At 40.5% G+C, this 17,260-nt stretch overlaps 1 protein-coding gene across 1 annotated transcript in view; it reads right to left on the bottom strand.

Annotated features, from left to right (window-relative positions):
* The window catches only part of CSMD1 (CUB and Sushi multiple domains 1), a 1,679,419-nt gene that overhangs the window by 121,593 nt on the left and 1,540,566 nt on the right, over positions 1-17,260 (bottom strand). Inside the window, exons 47-48 of the mRNA XM_055567572.1 lie at positions 15,067-15,213; positions 7,973-8,161 (exon numbers count right to left, since the gene is read on the bottom strand). Coding sequence (XP_055423547.1) covers positions 7,973-8,161; positions 15,067-15,213 — 336 coding nt within the window. The remainder of the gene's footprint in view (positions 1-7,972; positions 8,162-15,066; positions 15,214-17,260) is intronic.

Raw genomic sequence — 17,260 nt, 5'->3', positions numbered from 1 at the left:
CCTGGTATGGCAACAAGCATGTTCTCTGACTCCCAACACACCATTATTTCATTTTTAAAAGTCAACACAAATTATTTTGTTTAACAAATATTTTAAAACATCGGTAAATATTTGCATGGTTGTGAATGGTGTCTACTCTTGTATTGGGTCCAGTTTTGAACTGTCTCAGATCCCAGGAGTAAAACTGAGTTCTGATTTGGCTACCATCTTTAAATGGCAGACATTCTATTAATCATTCAGGCAGACACAAGGTGTCTGAAAAATGAAAAATCATGACTGGCCTAAAGAGGACTACAGTAAAAGTGGCATCCAAATATATTGCAGCTCCAGAGTGTATCTTTGTCATAGCACTTAACTACCCACAAATTTCTTCAGTACTTCACAGGGGACAGAAGCCAGGAGCACTGTTGGGTTTCATCAATGGGCCTTGCATCTTTGTTAATGGATTAGAAGAGACCACACCCTCAGCTAATGAGTTGCATTTGCTCTAGGCATGAATAATACAAGTTTCCCAGCATTTTGAGTTACCTTAGCAGAGTTATCTTATCCTGTCTCCATAAACTTGTTCTGTAGAAACAACCAGCTAGTTTTAGTAATGATGTAGGTGAGGTACAAAATAAAGCAAAGACATCACTTCCCCAACAAAGGCCCATATAGTCAAAGCTAGTTTTTTCAGAGGTCATGTACAGATGTGAGAGCTGGACCATAAAGAAGGCTGAGTGCTGAAGAATTGATGCTTTTGAGTTGTGGTGCTGGAGAAGACTCTTGAGAGTCCCTGGGACTGCAAGGAGATCAAACCAGTCAATCCTAAAGGAAATCAATCCTGAATATTCATTGCAAGGACTGATGCTGAAGCTGACGCTCCAATACTTTGGCCACCTGATACAAAGAACTAACTCATTTGAAAATACCCTGATGCTGGGAAAGAATGAAGGCAGGAAGAGAAGGGGACGACAGGATGAGATGGGTGGATGGCATCACCGACTCAATGGACATGAGTTTGAGTAAGCTCCAGGCGATGGTGAAGGTCAGGGAGACCTCAAGTGCTGCAGGTTGTGGGGTTGCACAGAGTTGGACACAACTGAGCAACTGAACAACAACAGCAACAATCTGCATTGGTACTGGGGTTGTTTACCACTAGTGCCATTTGGGAAGCCCTATGGCAGAAAGTGAAGAGGAACTAAAAAGCCTCTTGATGAAGGTGAAAGAGGAGAGTGAAAGAGTTGGCTTAAAACTCAACATTCAGAAAACGAAGATCATGGCATCTGGTCCCATCACTTCATGGGAAATAGATGGGGAAACAGTGGAAACAGTGTCAGACTTTATTTTTGGGGACTCCAAAATCACTGCAGATGGTGACTGCAGCCATGAAATTAAAAGACTCTTACTCCTTGGAAGGAAAGTTATGACCAACCTAGATAGCATATTCAAAAGCAGAGACATTACTTTGCCAACAAAGGTCCATCTAGTCAAGGCGATGGTTTTTCCAGTGGTCATGTATGGATGTGAGGGTTGGACTGTGAAGAAAGCTGAGCGCCAAAGAACTGATGCTTTTGAACTGTGGTTTTGGAGAAGACTCTTGAGAGTCCCTTGGACTGCAAGGAGATCCAACCAGTCCATTCTGAAGGAGATCAGCCCTGGGATTTCTTTGGAAGGAATGATGCTAAAGCTGAAACTCCAGTACTTTGGCCACCTCATGCGAAGAGTTGACTCATTGGAAAAGACTTTGATGCTGGGAGGGACTGAGGGCAGGAGGAGAAGGGGACGACAGAGGATGAGATGGCTGGATGGCATCACTGACTCGATGGACATGAGTCTGAGTGAACTCCGGGAGTTGGTGATGGACACGGAGGCCTGGCGTGCTACAATTCATGGGATTGCAAAGAGTTGGACACGACTGAGTGACTGAACTGAACTGAACTGAATATAAAGCAAAACATCCATCAATTCTCTAGATTAGGGTCCCCTAAAAACTAAATAGCATGGAAGAATGTTTTTCCCTTTCATCACTAATACATTTGATGGTGAATCCCTCAGACCCCTCCGGAAACCATCAAGAGAAATTAGGCAGTTCTGGACCAGAAGGGAGACTTGGAGTCTGATACTGGCAGTGCTGGGCATCCAGTGTCTTCTCAAACAGTCACCCCAGGGTTTGGGCTCTGGAGAACCAGTACTGGGCCTGATGCACTGAGAACACAGAGCACAGGGGTGAGAAATTCACCCACATTTGGAGGAGGTGGGCTCAGAGGCAGCCCCTGAGCCATCACTAACCTCCAGACAACACTATCATCTTCATCAGTGTTAACACCTGGCTCTCCTCGGTCATATGCAAAGTTCCTACCATTGTGAGAAGTTTTTATCTGCATGACCTCACTCAGTCTCAAAAAATAGTTAACCTCAAAGACACTCCAAGAAGTAAATTATATTATCATTTTTTATTACATGGTTAATATTATTTGTCAACTTGACCGGATTAAAGGGTGCCTAGATAGCAGGTAAAACATTATTTCTGGGGTGTGTCTGCGAGGATGGATTCGGACTAGATTAGCATATGCATCTCAGAAGGAGTGAAGAAGTCCACCCTCCCCCATTCGGGTGGGCATCATCCAGTCCTGAGGCCTGAATAGAACAAGAAAGCAGAGGAAGGGGGAATTCACTCCCTCTGCTTCAGCAGGGAGGTCCAGCTTCTCCTGCCCCTACGTGGGGCTTCTGGCACTCTCCCTATTGCCCCCTCCCAACCCCCATCCCCAACCCCACTGGACTCTGTGGCACCTGGACTGAATCCCACCACTGGCTGCCTGGGTCTCCAGCCTGCAGACTACAGATCCCAAGACTTCTCTGCCTGCACAACCAAGTGAGCCAGCTCTTTCAATAAATCTGTATCTACATGTATCCTATTGGTGCTGCTTCTCTACAGAACCCTGACTAACAAGACCACTAAGCAAACTGAGCTTTAGAAATGTCATGAGAACTGCCCAGATTCTTACAAATAGCACACAGCTGTGCTGGGGGACATGCCTCAGGGCATTTGATGCCAAAGTAGGTGTCTTAGCTACTCTGTCTTGTCTCCAAGGTACCACCTGCTACATTTCAGTATTGTTGCTGTTGTTCAGTCACTAAGTCATGTCTGACTCTTTGAGACCCCTGGATTGTAGCACACTAGACTTCCCGGTCCTTCACCATCTCCCTGAGTTTGCTCAAACTCATGTCCACTGAGTCAGTGATGCCATCCAACCATCTCATCCTCTGCCATTCCCTTCTTTTCCTGCCCTCAATCAATCCCAGTATCACAAGGTCTTTTCCAATGAATCAGCTCTTTGTATCAGGTGGCCAAAGTGTTGGAGCTTCAGCTTCAACATCAGTCCTTCCAGTGAATATCAGGATTGATTTCCTTTAAGATTAACTGGTTTGATCTCCTTGCTGTCCTAGGGACTCTCAAAAGTGTTCTCCAATCCCACAGTTCAAAAGCTTCAATTCTTTGGTGCTCAGCTTTCTTTATGATCCAACTCTCATATCCATACATGACTACTGAAAAAAACTAAAGCTTTGACTACATGGACCTTTGTTGGCAAAGTGATGTCTCTGCTTTTTGATACACTGTCTAGGTTTGTCATAGCTTTACTTCCAAGGAGCAAACATGTTTTAACTTCCTGGCTGCAATCACATTTAAGTATACTCATATCTTTTTATTTCCAGTGTCCACCCACCAGTGATGAGTGAATATATGGATAAATGAATAGGTTAGAAATATATTTAAAAAATATAATTCTGAAAATATTGGGTTGGCCAAAAAGTTCATTAAGGCTTTTACAGAATTTTGGCCAAACTAATAAAAATGCCATGCTGGTTTCCTCAGTGTGTATGCCCAGCAGTGGGATTGCTGGGTCATAAGGCAGTTCTATTTCCAGTTTTTTAAGGAATCTCCAGACTGTTCTCCATAGTGGCTGTACTAGTTTGCATTCCCACCAACAGTGTAAGAGGGTTCCCTTTTCTCCACACCCTCTCCAGCATTTATTACTTGTAGACTTTTGGATCACAGCCATTCTGACTGGTGTGAAATGGTACTCATTGTGGTAATAATAATAATAAATAAATGATAAATGATTTAAAAATATCTTGAAAAAAAAATGCCATGCTGAATTTGAGCATTAATGGTATTTCTGGACACTCCCTCCCCCTGTTTTTATTTCCTTTGTCTTCACTGATTTTCCAAATTCTGTGTTTTGATTTTAATTGGAGGATAATTGCTTCACAGTATTGTGGTAGTCTCTGTCATACATTGAGGCAAATCAGCCATAAATATATATATATATATATATATATATATATATCCTCCCCTTTGATCCTCTCACTCCACCCCAGCCCTCTAGGTCGTCACAGAGGGCCAGGCTGGGCTCCCCGTGTTATAAAGCAGCTTCCCGATAGATATCTATTTTACACATACATGGTAGTGTGTATAAGTCAAGGCTACATTCTCAATCCGTCCTACTCTTTCCTTCTGACACTGTCCCCCAGTCCATTCTCTGCCTCTGTGTGATTTCCGAAACTCTAAGCAACATCTCAGGTGACTCTCAGCCAGCACACCGTACAGCATTAATCCTGGGTGAAGGTTGAGACAGAAAATAGCAGTAAAATAGGAGATAATAGGCTGGAATCACCTTTAGGCCAGCAGGGCTTCACAGTGTTTATTTGCTTTCTGGGGTCAGGTGTGATGTCAGGCCCTTTACAAAGAGGCTTTACTAGCATAAGAAGCAGCTTCCTATTTGTCTTGAGGGATAAAGGCTAGTGTTTCTGAGAATGAGGGCAGACAGAGGAATGTCATGACTGGTGTGTACAGACATTACCACAAAAAGATGGGCAACTTAAGAACACTGGTGGTTCTGAAATGGACAATGCAGGAATTCAGGATTCAGTTGAGAAGCATCTTTAGCTGCTCTAGAGCTCTCAAAAGTAATTAGCACATCATAGCCCAAGGAAGGAAAACAAAGACAATCATCTGAAACAAAGAGAAGAGCTCCAGAAAGGAGGGGACCCAGTGGTCGACAGACAAATGACTGATGACCAGGACAGGCTGCGGCCTGCACGTGCAGCTGCCGGACCAGTCACTGAGGGGCAGAGCCACTGCTCACTGGACACTGCAGGAAGTAGCTGGCCCCACCTCTCTGCTCTTGGAGGACTGTAGGAAGAGTCATAAGAAGGCAAGGTGTGAACGTTTAAAAAGAAAAGAGCCATTTCCTGGGAACAAAGAAGTAGAGTTCCAGTCAATAAAAACCCAGAGCCTGGGGACAGAAGCTGGAGGAACTAGGTGACTCTTGTACTGTGCAGTGTGGCTCTTCCCCAGAAGAAAGGGCAACGCCAGGCCCTTCTGCCGGCTTTTGGGAACACTGTGAGTCCTCTGTGTCTGGCTGTGTGCTCTGAGTGTGCAGTTTCTGTGCAATGTCATGGGGCTGTCCTTGACTGGAGTGCACACGGTTGATCTGTTAGCTACTCTTTTCAGTAGGACTCTGGATTCTCTTAGAAATAAATGAGGACTCTGCAAACTTTGCACAGTTGCTTGCCCACGAAGATCAAGGGCTTCCTATCACTATTGCTATTACACTAAATTACCCTTCGTGTACATTTGTACACACTACTGTGTTTATTATCCACCATGTTCCAGACACCGACAGGGAACATAGAGCTTAGTGATATATGTGCCAAGCATAGATGGAGAAAATAAATCATTTAACTTGGTGAATAAACACACCGGATTCCATCACATGATAGAGTATATTATACATCTTCTGTAAAATGCTTAAGATGTAATTTGAAAACTATAGATGATATCTGACACTGGCTGAATTACCCTTGTGTTGTGATCTGATCCTGGCACATTATTTGGGTCAGAGGTCAGCAGACCTCCCCACAGGGCAGAAGCAGCCTGTGGCTGGTTTCTGTACTGTGTGCCAGCTAAAAATGGCTTTTGTATTTCAAAAGGTTTGGGAAATATTTTTAAATGAAGAATATATGAAGGTGACCATCTGGCTCACAGCAGACACACAGGAACCACCCTGCCTGCCCACCCGTCTCTTACTCTGCCCACACCCTTTACATTAGCGAACATTAGCAGAGCACAGGTGATGGTATCTTTCCATCTTAAAGTCTGGACTACATGAACAGAAGCTTAATCATATCATTTGTGAGAATGATCACTGTCCTTTTGCTTCATTGCCTGCAGAACACAAGCAAAGCATAAACAACCCACAACATCAAGTCCAAACCAGGGCTTGGCTCACAAGGGCTCTGGGAATCATAGCTTTGTGATAAAGAGTTACTCTCCCTGTAACATGGGGACCTGAAAGCCGAGCCCTGTGAGGCACCAGTTTAACTGGATCTTTGAGATAATACAGAAAATTTCAGTTCTAATTTAGCTTCCTTCCAAGATGAATAAGATGAATGTATTGATAAGGGAAACAGCTGCCTGGCGGAGCCTCTTGCTTGAAGGCAGGAAATGAAGCCTGAAGGGCAACAGATATGCCCTGCTTTATCAAGGAGCATAAAAACCAATAACAGGTTTTCTGAGAGAAGTAATTTAAAAGGTCAAGGAAAGGAGAAAAAAGCAGGCTGAGGTTCTCTGCAAGGACACACCCATCTGGCTGGTTGCATGTTCTCACTCACAGGCAAGCGACAGTGTAGCTGCCTGTTTGCTGGGTCCTGCCCAGGACTGTCCTAGCACTTGAAATGTCTCAATGATTCTGAGAGCTTCCCTGGTGGTCCAGCGGATAAGAATTCTCATTGCAATGCAGGGGGCACTGGTTGGATCACATGCTGAGGGGCCACGAAAGCCACGGGTCCAAACTACTGAAGCCCGCAAGCTCTGGAGCCTGTGCTCCATCCACAGCAAGAGAAGCCATCACAATGAGAAGCCTGAGCACCAGAACTAGAGAGCAGTCCCCACTTGCTACACCTAGAGACAGCCCGCCAAAGCAACAAAGACCTAGCGCAGCCAGCATAAATACATAAGCAGAGTTTCAAAACAAAGATCCTGCTTTACGTAGCAGGAACCAGACATAGGGAGATTAGGATGCACTGCCTATCAGGCGATGTTTTTCTATTAAAATTCTGTGCTTCTAAGATGCCACCAGTAAAAAGTCTATGAAAAGGAGAGTTAAGAAGATTCTGTCAGAAGATATATCATCTTCAATGGAAAAAGAAAATCATTCTCAAATGCCTATCTTAGAAAGTCATTAATGTGCACATTTCTCCCCATTCAAATTATTGATTGAATGCTACCTGGACAGGTATCCTGCTGGGAGTCCTTGGGCAGCACCTTCATGGTCATGAACCTAACAGTGGGGCCTGAAAAGACCTGACACCGACCCTCAGATTTACACCTCCCTCAGTTACTAAAAGGTGCATTTTTAGCAAACATTTCAAAATATGATTTTGCATGTTTTTTTTTTTTTTTTTTTTTTAACAAAAAGCCAACATCCTAGTGCAGGTAGGAAATGTGTAAGTTGTGTTTGTTCCTCTGTCAGAATAAAAGGCATGATGTTCAAACCATTGAGAAAAAACTATACTACCTCCAGAAGACAACTGAAATATTAAATGATATATTGCAATATTAAATATAAGGGAAAATGAGCTTCAGTAATTGATTTTTTTAAAATTTATACAACTGTCAAGAAAACTCTAAGTTGGATAACACAGTTTTTAATTTCAAAATGAAATATAAGTCAAGTATTAAGATAACTTTACACAATATCTAGTGAGTGTTCAAATCATCCTATGAATTCAGGCTATAAAGCTCAATCAAACCTAGTGCAAATGTTAGAAGTGTTTGCACGGGCAGTAGAAAGTTTAATTTGTTTTTATGAACTCACATTCAATTTTCCCTTACCTTTTAATCCATAATCACAGCTCCGGTAAGTTGTGATTAAAATAAGAGCAATACATTGAACTCAAGTTTGGGAATGAAAAACACATTCCTTACCCTGGCAGAGTGGAGCAAGGGAATCCCACTGATACATGCCAACTGGATTCCGTCTACAGGTGGCATTGCTATGGCCAATCATCCGATACCCAGGTTTGCAGAAATACTGCACTTTACTTCCAACTTCTCCTGCAGTCCTATTTAAAACACCACCATTCTTCACGGTGTGGGTCAAGCTGCAGTAAGGTGCTGTGGGCACACAAACACACATACATAAACAAATAAATAAATGCTGCATTTTGCTTGGTAAGAGACATATAAATGAAAGAGAGTCTCTTATTGTTAAAATACTGGGAAATCAGCACTGATACAGAAACTTTACTAAAAGAATCTTCAAGTACAAAAGTGTTGTGGAAGTGGATGCAAGGGTGTGGAGCAAGAGGAACACTCATTCATTGCTGATGGGGATCCAAAATGGTGCAGCCACCTTGGAAGACAGTATGGCAGTTTCTTGCAAAACTACACACACTCTTATCACGCGATCCAGCAATCATGCTCCTTGGCAGTTACCCAAAGGAGCTAAAAGCTTATGTCCACACAGAAACCTATGCCCAGATGTTCATAGCAGCATTATTCAGAGTTGCCAAAACTCAGAAGCAACCAAGGTGCCCTTCAGTAGGTAAATGAACAAACCAACTGTGGTCCATCCAGACAATGCAATATTATTCAAGGCTAAAAAGAAATGATCTGTCAAAAGCCATGGAGGAGCCTTAATTACATATGATTAAGTGAAAGAAACCAACCTAAAAAGGGTACACACTGCATGATTCCAACCTTATGACATTCTAGAAAAGGTAAAACTCTGGAAGAAGTAAAAAATATTAGTGGTTTCCAGAGGCTGATGGGGGAAAGACAGTGGAGCTCAAAGGATTTTTCAGCAGTGAAAATACCCTACATGAATCCACAATGGTGGGTTAATGTCATTTTACATTTGTCCAAATCCACAGGATGTTCAATACCAAGAGTGAACCTGGTGTGAACTATGGACCTTGGGTGACAATGATGCATCCGTGTAGGTTAACAAATGTGGCCTCTGTTGATGATGTGAACAAGGAGACAGAAGCCAAGGAGTACAGGGAAAATCTCCGGGCCTTCCTATCAATGTGGCTGTGATCTGAAACTTCTAAAAAAAAAAAAAAATCTAAAAAACCAATTAAAACTTAAAAAAAAAGTATAGCTGAGTCACTCTGCTCTGCACCTGAAATGGTCACAGTATTGTTAATGGGTTATACTCCCATATAAAATAAAAAGATAAATAAATAATCCAAAAGTTATCATTTTAAAAAAATCCAAGAAATCTAGACCCAAGGGTCCAGTCTCTTGAGTTTGAAGTTTAGATTATTTACAACTATTAATCAATGTGGTGGTAGAATTTTGACTTTCTGACCAAAAAAAAAGTATCACTAAAATGGAGAAAATTTAAGAATATAGTATCTTGCAATCAAGGCCGTTAATTTTTTCCTTGTTGTTTAATGAATCCTGAGAATTGTACCATGAGGTAGCCTCTTTTTAACATGAGGGATTTGAATACCATCTTTGAAGAAAATGCACTACTTTATGTTGATGACCATGTTACAATAGCTTTAATCATCACATTTGCAGGGTGACTTTCAAAAATTAGAGACAGGAATTGTGAAAATCAGTCTTACCTACACAGAATCTAACCTTTCAGTGGCTAAAAGGCTCTGCATATTATTTACACATTTAGAGAAAGAAACTCAGTTTATTCTTACAAGACCAGTTTCACCACAGCATAAAATCCTATGAACCCCCTTCAGATGAATAAAACACTAAACTAAAGAAAGCTGTGAAGTCCTGGAAATCCAGGGTTCCTTTTAAAGAAGAGGTTTTAAATGCCCCACTCCCCTGTGGGGGTTCCACATAGAAAGCACACACACGCAGGTCTGAAGGCTTAACGCCAAACTTTTCCTTAGAAATAAATTCAGAAGGAACCTTCTGAAGACTTCACATCAGAGCATTGCCGAGAAGTGATGTCTGTGTGTCTGGCTGGGTTGTCAACCATGCTCCTGTGAGATGCATCCTCAGAGACTAGTCTCAGCCAGAGGGTCTTCTGAAGTGCTGTTTCTTTCTTTCTTTCTTTCTTTTTTTTAATGGATTCATTTTTATTAAGGTAAATCCACTAACTCTTAGAAGAAACTCGTGTCCTATTGGTCATGGCATTTTCTGTGTTCAATTGTTTGAGACTATCTATTTTAAGTTTTGAATGATCCAAAATATTTGGTTTAGGGAAGGTATGAGTATAATTAGGCACCTCAGCTACCAACTACCGAGAATTATTGTGTTAATAAATTAAAATAATAATAAAAAGAAGGAAGACCAAGCAGACTGTAGACCCTGGCCAAGTTTAGAGATAAAGTCTGAAATGCTCCTGAAGGGGCAGTGGGACCACATGGTTCTTGGGGTGGGTTTTTGTCACAGTTCAGTCTGTTAAGAGAGAGGAACAGCAGGATAATTGTCTAACTATATAGGGTAAAACAGAACCTTATTGTCTTTCTTCAAGAAAATTAGAGATACCAAGGAAACATTTCATGCAAAGATGGGCACAATAAGGGCAGAAATTGTATGGACCTAACAGATGCAGAAGATATTAAGAAAAGGTGGCAAGAATACATAGAACTAAATAAAAAAGATCTTCATGACCCAGATAACCATGATAATGTGATCACTCAGCTAGAGCCAGGCATCCTGGAAAGAGAAGTCAAGTGGACCTTAGGAAGCATGACTACAAGCAAAGCTAGTGGAGATGATGGAATTCCAGTTGAGCTATTTCAAATCCTAAAAGATGATGCTGTGAAAGTGTGGCACTAAATATGTCAGCAAATTTGGAAAACTCAGCAGTGGCCACAGGACTGGAAAAGGTCAGGTTTCATTCCAATCCCAAAGAAAGGTAATGCCAAAGAATGTTCAAACTACTGCACAATTGCATTCATCTCACTTGCTAGCAAAGTAATGCTCAAAATTCTCCAAGCCAGGAATGAATGTGAACTGTGAACATCCAAATGTTCAAGCTGGTTTTAGAAAAGGCAGAGGAACCAGAGATCAAATTGCCAACATCTGTTGGATCATCAAAAAAGCAAGAGTTCCAGAAAAACATCTACTTCTGCTTTGTTGACTACACCAAAGGCTTTGACTGTATGGATTACAACAAACTGGAAAATTCTTCAAGTGATGGGACTACCAGACCACCTTACCTGCCTCCTGAGAAATCCATATGCAGGTCAAAGAACAACAGTTAGAACTGGACATGGAACAACAGACTGGTTCCAAATCGGGAAAGGACTACATCAAGACTGTATAATGTCACCCTGCTTATTTAACTTATATGCAGAGTACATCATGTGAAATGCTGGACTGGATGAAGCACAAGCTGGAATCAAGATTTCCAGGAGAAATATCAATAACCTCAGATATGCAGATGACACCACCCATATGGTAGAAAGTGAAGAAGAACTAAAGAGCCTCTTGATGAAAGTGAAAGTGGAGAGTGAAAAAGTTGGCTTAAAACTCAATATTCAGAAAATGAAGATCATGGCATCCAGTCCCATCATGGCAAATAGATGGGGAAACAATGGAAACAGTGAGAAATTTTACTTTTGGGGGCTCCAAAATCACTGCAAATGCTGACTGCAGCCATGAAATTAAAAGACGCTTGCTCCTTGGAAGAAAAGCTATGACCAACCTAGATAGCATATTAAAAAGCAGAGACATTACTTCACCAACAAAGGTCCGTCTAGTCAAAGCTATGGTTTTTACAGTAGTTATGTATGGATGTGAGTCGGACTATAAAGAAAGCTGAGTACCGAAGAATTGATGCTTTTGAACTGTGGTGTTGGAGAAGACTCTTGAGAGTCCCTTGGATTGCAAGGAGATGAAACCAGTCCATCCTAAAGGAGATCAGTCCTGGGTATTCATTGGAAGGACTGATGTTGAAGCTGAACCTCCAATACTTTGGTCACCTGATACAAAGAGCTGACTCATTTGAAAAGACCCTGATGCTGAAGAGATTGAAGGCAGGAGGAGAAGGGGACAACAGAGGATGAGATGGTTGGATAGCATTATTGACTTGATGGACATGGGTTTGGGTGGACTCCGGGAGTTGGTGATGGACAGGGAGGCCTGGTGTGCTGTAGTCCATGAGGTCACAGAGAGTTGGAAATTACTGAGCGACTGAGCTGATAGGGTCCAATAACTATTTCCTTTCCTACTAACAGTTCCTTCTATCATCATTAGTTCCTTTCTAACTCATCTAGAACAAGATACAGAGAGGCCCAAGCACGAAGACATGATGAGAATGCTAAGTCACTCAGTCATGTCTGACTCTGTGAGATCCCATGGATTGTAGCCCGCCAGGCATCTCTGTCAGTGGAATCATCCAGGCAAGAATACTGGAGTGGGTTCTCATTTCCTTCTCCAGGGGTTCTTCCCGACCCAGGGATCAAACCCACATCTCTTAAGTTTCCTACATTGGCACATGGGTTCTTTACTCCTAGTGTACCTGGGAAGCCCAAGGAGACATGGCACAGAAAACAGAGGGGAAGATTAGAACACAGGGTCCTGCCTGTTTGATTCCTGGCCATGCTAAGAATTAAAAGGACCAGGGTCAAACCCTCGCACTCTGCTGGTGCTGCCTTGGAAGAGCAGGTAATGGAGGGTGGCAGTCAAGGAGGTATCAGGGATGGAAGACATGGGTGCAGCTGACTCTGCTGGGGTCTGGGTGTATTTACAACACCCATTCTATAGTTCTGACTCTCCCAACTCTGAAAGTGAAAGTCACTCAGTCAACTCTTTGTGACCCCATGGACTATACAGTCTATGGAATTCTCTAGGCCAGAACACTGCAGTGGATAGCCTTTCCCTTTTCCAGGGAATCTTCCCAACCCAGGGATCAAAATCAGATCTCCTGCATTGTGGGCTGATTCTTTACCAGCTGAGCCACAAGGGAAGCCCACAAGTTATTATTAACTTCCAGGTACTTGATTTAATGGGCTTCCCAGGTGGCACTAATGGTAAAGAACCCACTTGCCAAGCCAGGAGACTTAAGAGACGTGGGTTCAATCACTGGGTCAGGAAGATCCCCTGGAGAAGGGCATGGGAACCCACTCCAGTATTCTTGCCTTGAGAATCCCATGGACAGAGGAGCCTAGTGCTACATTCAGGGGTCACAAAGAACCAGACATGACTGAAGCAACTTAGCACACACACACACCCTTGATTTAATAGTGAATGATCATTACTACCTCAACAATCACTTAGCAGTTTACTGAATTGACTTGAACCATGATGTACTTGCTTTTGTTGTTGTTGTGTTTTGTTTGTCAATTATGTAGATCAGTTATATGGTTCTTACGCCCAATGACCAATAGTTAACATGCATAAGGCAAGGATTTGTGGTGCAACACGTGGTCATATTATGGCCTTAGCCCCCTGGCCCACGTGCTGTAGTCCAGGGATCACTGCTCTAAAACTACTGATGATGGACTCCTAACAGTGGTCATTGAACCACCATTGAATTTTAACTGAAAAGCTGTCCAAAGATCTATCTGTATCTGTATCTAATGAGAGATACATAGATATGTCCACTCACAAAACAACAGTTTATAGCCTTAACTTTAAATTCTTCTTTTTCCTGATTTCCCAACAAAGAGAATCATCTTGTTCTATAATGAATGAAAACATCCTTTGAGTGACAGAATTCAAGGTGTAGTCACACCACCAGGCTATTAAGTAATTTGCCACAGATAAAACAAGATAAATTATGTTCACCATGATTTCCCCTGCAATATCCATTTTTGCTCATTAGAAATAAATTCAAACAATTCTACAGGCTTGAGTATTTATTTTTCAGAACAAGGAATTTGATGAACAAAAGTCCAATCATTGTCCTAATGATCTCAATACCCATTCCAATGAAGGGATTTCAACTGTGAACTCTTTGCTGATAAGCGTTTTGAATGGCTACTTTAGTGAAGGGGGAAAACAAAGATCTAAGCATGTTTTATTAGACTTTGTAGAGGAAACACGAGTGAATTTCAGATTCTCTGTCTTTCCATCAACAGACCATTTCAAAACACTAATGCTTTTTCAATGCTTTTTATCATTTCATGATACCTACCAATCAGAGACAGCAAAAATATTCTTAAAGCTACTAACACCTTTCTCTGTCCACAGGATGTTGCCCTTCACTGACAATGCACAACAGACTTGGAATAAGCAACCCCTGGGAGTTATACTCATCCATAAAATGCATAGAGTGGGCATGTATCCCTGTTGGGAAATGGACCTCAGTTGTTAGCATGGATATTGTAGTAACACTGAGAAAAGGTTAGATATTTTGCTTAGTAATGAAAATATGAGGATTTTAGATTGTCTGTCTACAGCTTTTGTAGGGCATTGTAAACATGAGGTTTTGGGCTAGCCACATTGATAGGATCTAATCTCTCAGAAGTATATTAACTGATTTAATTAATATAAAAAAACTACTGACAGAAAATAAAGGAACTATATGGGGAAAAACAAAGTCCTTTAAATGTTGATAAGGAAATATATATGTAAACATTTATTTTGTATATGGTTACATGTGTGTGTATATATTTATATGTATAGTATCTCACATAAAGAGACATATAAACATATAATCAATAAAAAGACATGCTACTAATCATAAGATGTTATTATTACTTATAAAATTAAATGCAATACAATTATCTTCTCCTGTTTGTCTCCTTAGCTTTTAAACATACTTTAAAATTAAAATGTTTTGTTTATATTATTATATATTTATATTAAATGATATTATTTTATTTTGGGGGAAAGAATCTCTGCTTTCTGTGGCATGCAATTCAATGGGTTATGAGGGTAGCAAAAATATTTATTAATATTAATCAACAGATAGTTTATTTTCCCTAACACAGTTTAGAGATATCACTTAGAGTGATTTCATCAAATTATTTCTATTGAACTTACAAATTCATTTTTAGAAATTAGGTTTATAGTATAAACCTTTAATTTTTAAAATTTAATGCAGAACCTTTATATTAACACTTTATTATTAAACCTTAACTTCACTTACTGACCTGAATAACGAATCTTGAATCCTTTTTTACTGGTTGCATGGTCAGTGGACCAGCGGAGATATAACTGATTACTCTTGCTTGTAAAATTTGATTGTTCAGTATGGTTTCCACTCAAGACCACTAACAGAGGACTTTGACCAGAAGACCCTAAATGAAACAAAAAAAAGCAAAAAAGTTATGATATGAATTAGCACCTACAAAATACAAACTACTTTTAGCTTTTGATTAAGTTGGAGTCTAACTGTACAATATACAACTATTTAGTTCCAAAGGAGACAAATAACTCCAAATAAATAAAGCAACAGATACCATTTCTCATAAAAATAATAACAATAAAAGAAGCAATAGCCAACCAAAATAATTTAAGATATATATGCTGTTAATACATAAAATTTGAAATGAAAATGTTACTTATAAAATGACAGTAATTTAAAAAAAGAAAATAGTTCCCACTACTATTAGTATATGCAACATTGAATTGATACAGGGAATTGAATACTAGTAAAAGTACTGTTGTTTAGTCCCTAAGTCATGTCCAGTTCTTTGGAACCTCCTGGACTACAGCACTCCAGGCTTCCCCATCCTTCATATCTCCCAGAGTTTGCTCGAATTCATGTCCATTGAGTCGGTGATGCCATCTAACCAGCTCATCCTCTGTGGCCTCATTTCTCTTTTTGCCCCCAATCTTTCCCAGCATCAGAGTCTTTTTCAATGAGTTGGCTCTTTGCATCAGGTGGCCAAAGTATTGGAGCTTCAGCTTCAGTAGCAGTCCTTTTAATGAATAGTCAGGGTTGATTTCCTTCAGGATTCACTGGTTTGATCTTCTTGCAGTCCAAGGGACTCTCAAGAAGAGAGAGCACCAGCACCATGATTTGAAAGCATTAATTCTTTGGTGCTCAGCCTTCTTTATGGTCCAACTCTCACATCTACATAGCTTTGACTGTATGAGCTTCCCAGGCGGCTCAGTGGTAAAGAATCTGTCTGCCAATGCAGGAGACATGGGTTCAGTCCCTGGGTTGGGAAGATCCCCTGGAGAAGGAAATAGCAACCCACTCTAGGATTCATGCTTGGGAATGGAGGACCCTGGCAGGCTACAGACCATGGGGTCACAAATAGTTGGATATAGCTTAGTGACTAAACAGCAGCAGTGAAAGTAAAACTTAGTACAATCACCTCGGAGAGCAGTTTAGTAATATCCAATACAATTGTAGGTTTTAATTATATTTTTTATAAACTCCAGAATATGTGCACAAGTGTTGTTTGTATAGCAAAATGTTTATTCTAGCAATTTTTATAGGAAAATTTAGATTCTAAATTTAGAATTAAATTTAGCTTGTGGTTTGGAGTTTAAAAAGATATTAAAAGTGTTTTCAAAGAAATTCTACACAGATGAAAAATGATATTTCAAAGTGAAATCTATTTGCAAATAAATATAATAGGATAACAATTGTGTAAACATTCAAAAGTGTACAATATACAAACTGTGCAAATGTTCATGTCTGTGAGTGTATAGATAGGAGATGATACTTGGTAGTAGAAAGACAGACAGATTGATAGACTGATAGAGATAGGAAATGAACCATGAAACATGCACATGCATGTCACTTCACAATATTAAATGCCTCCAGGAGAGGTGCAAGTGAACTGGGTGTGCAAGGAGCTCCTAAATTGATCTGAACTTGTTGCTTCTTTGAAAAAAAAAAATACACAAGATAAATCTGACAAAATACTAAAATGCAGTACATCAAGTAATGAGTCTATACTCATATACATTTAAAAAAAAAAACCTTTTTGTATATTTAATCTTTAAAAATTGAAAAAAAAAACACACAAAGCTAATACTTAACATAGTTAATAGTCACTGGCATTATTCTCATCACCATAACCTGACAATATTTGTTGAGACAAGTCACTCTATTGAATTCAGAAGCTGCATCCACACTTTAAGGTCTTCTCCAGGACACCCCTTGATGCCATCTCAAATTCTAACAGGCTTTATGGCTTTCCTGCCAATGCGGGAGACACAGGAAACTCGGGTGTAATCCCTGGGTCATGAAGGTTTCCTGGAGAAGGAAATGGCAACCCATTCCAGTACTCTTGCCTGGAGAATACCATGGACAAGTATTGTCTGTGCTGTTTTACTTGTTGTTTGAAGAGATAATTTATATTCTAAAATGAAATGCCACTGGGAAAT

This window comes from Bubalus kerabau, chromosome 2 (genome assembly GCF_029407905.1).
Source record: "Bubalus kerabau isolate K-KA32 ecotype Philippines breed swamp buffalo chromosome 2, PCC_UOA_SB_1v2, whole genome shotgun sequence".
NCBI lineage: Eukaryota > Metazoa > Chordata > Mammalia > Artiodactyla > Bovidae > Bubalus > Bubalus kerabau.
This window is presented reverse-complemented; position numbering and strand designations above follow the sequence as displayed.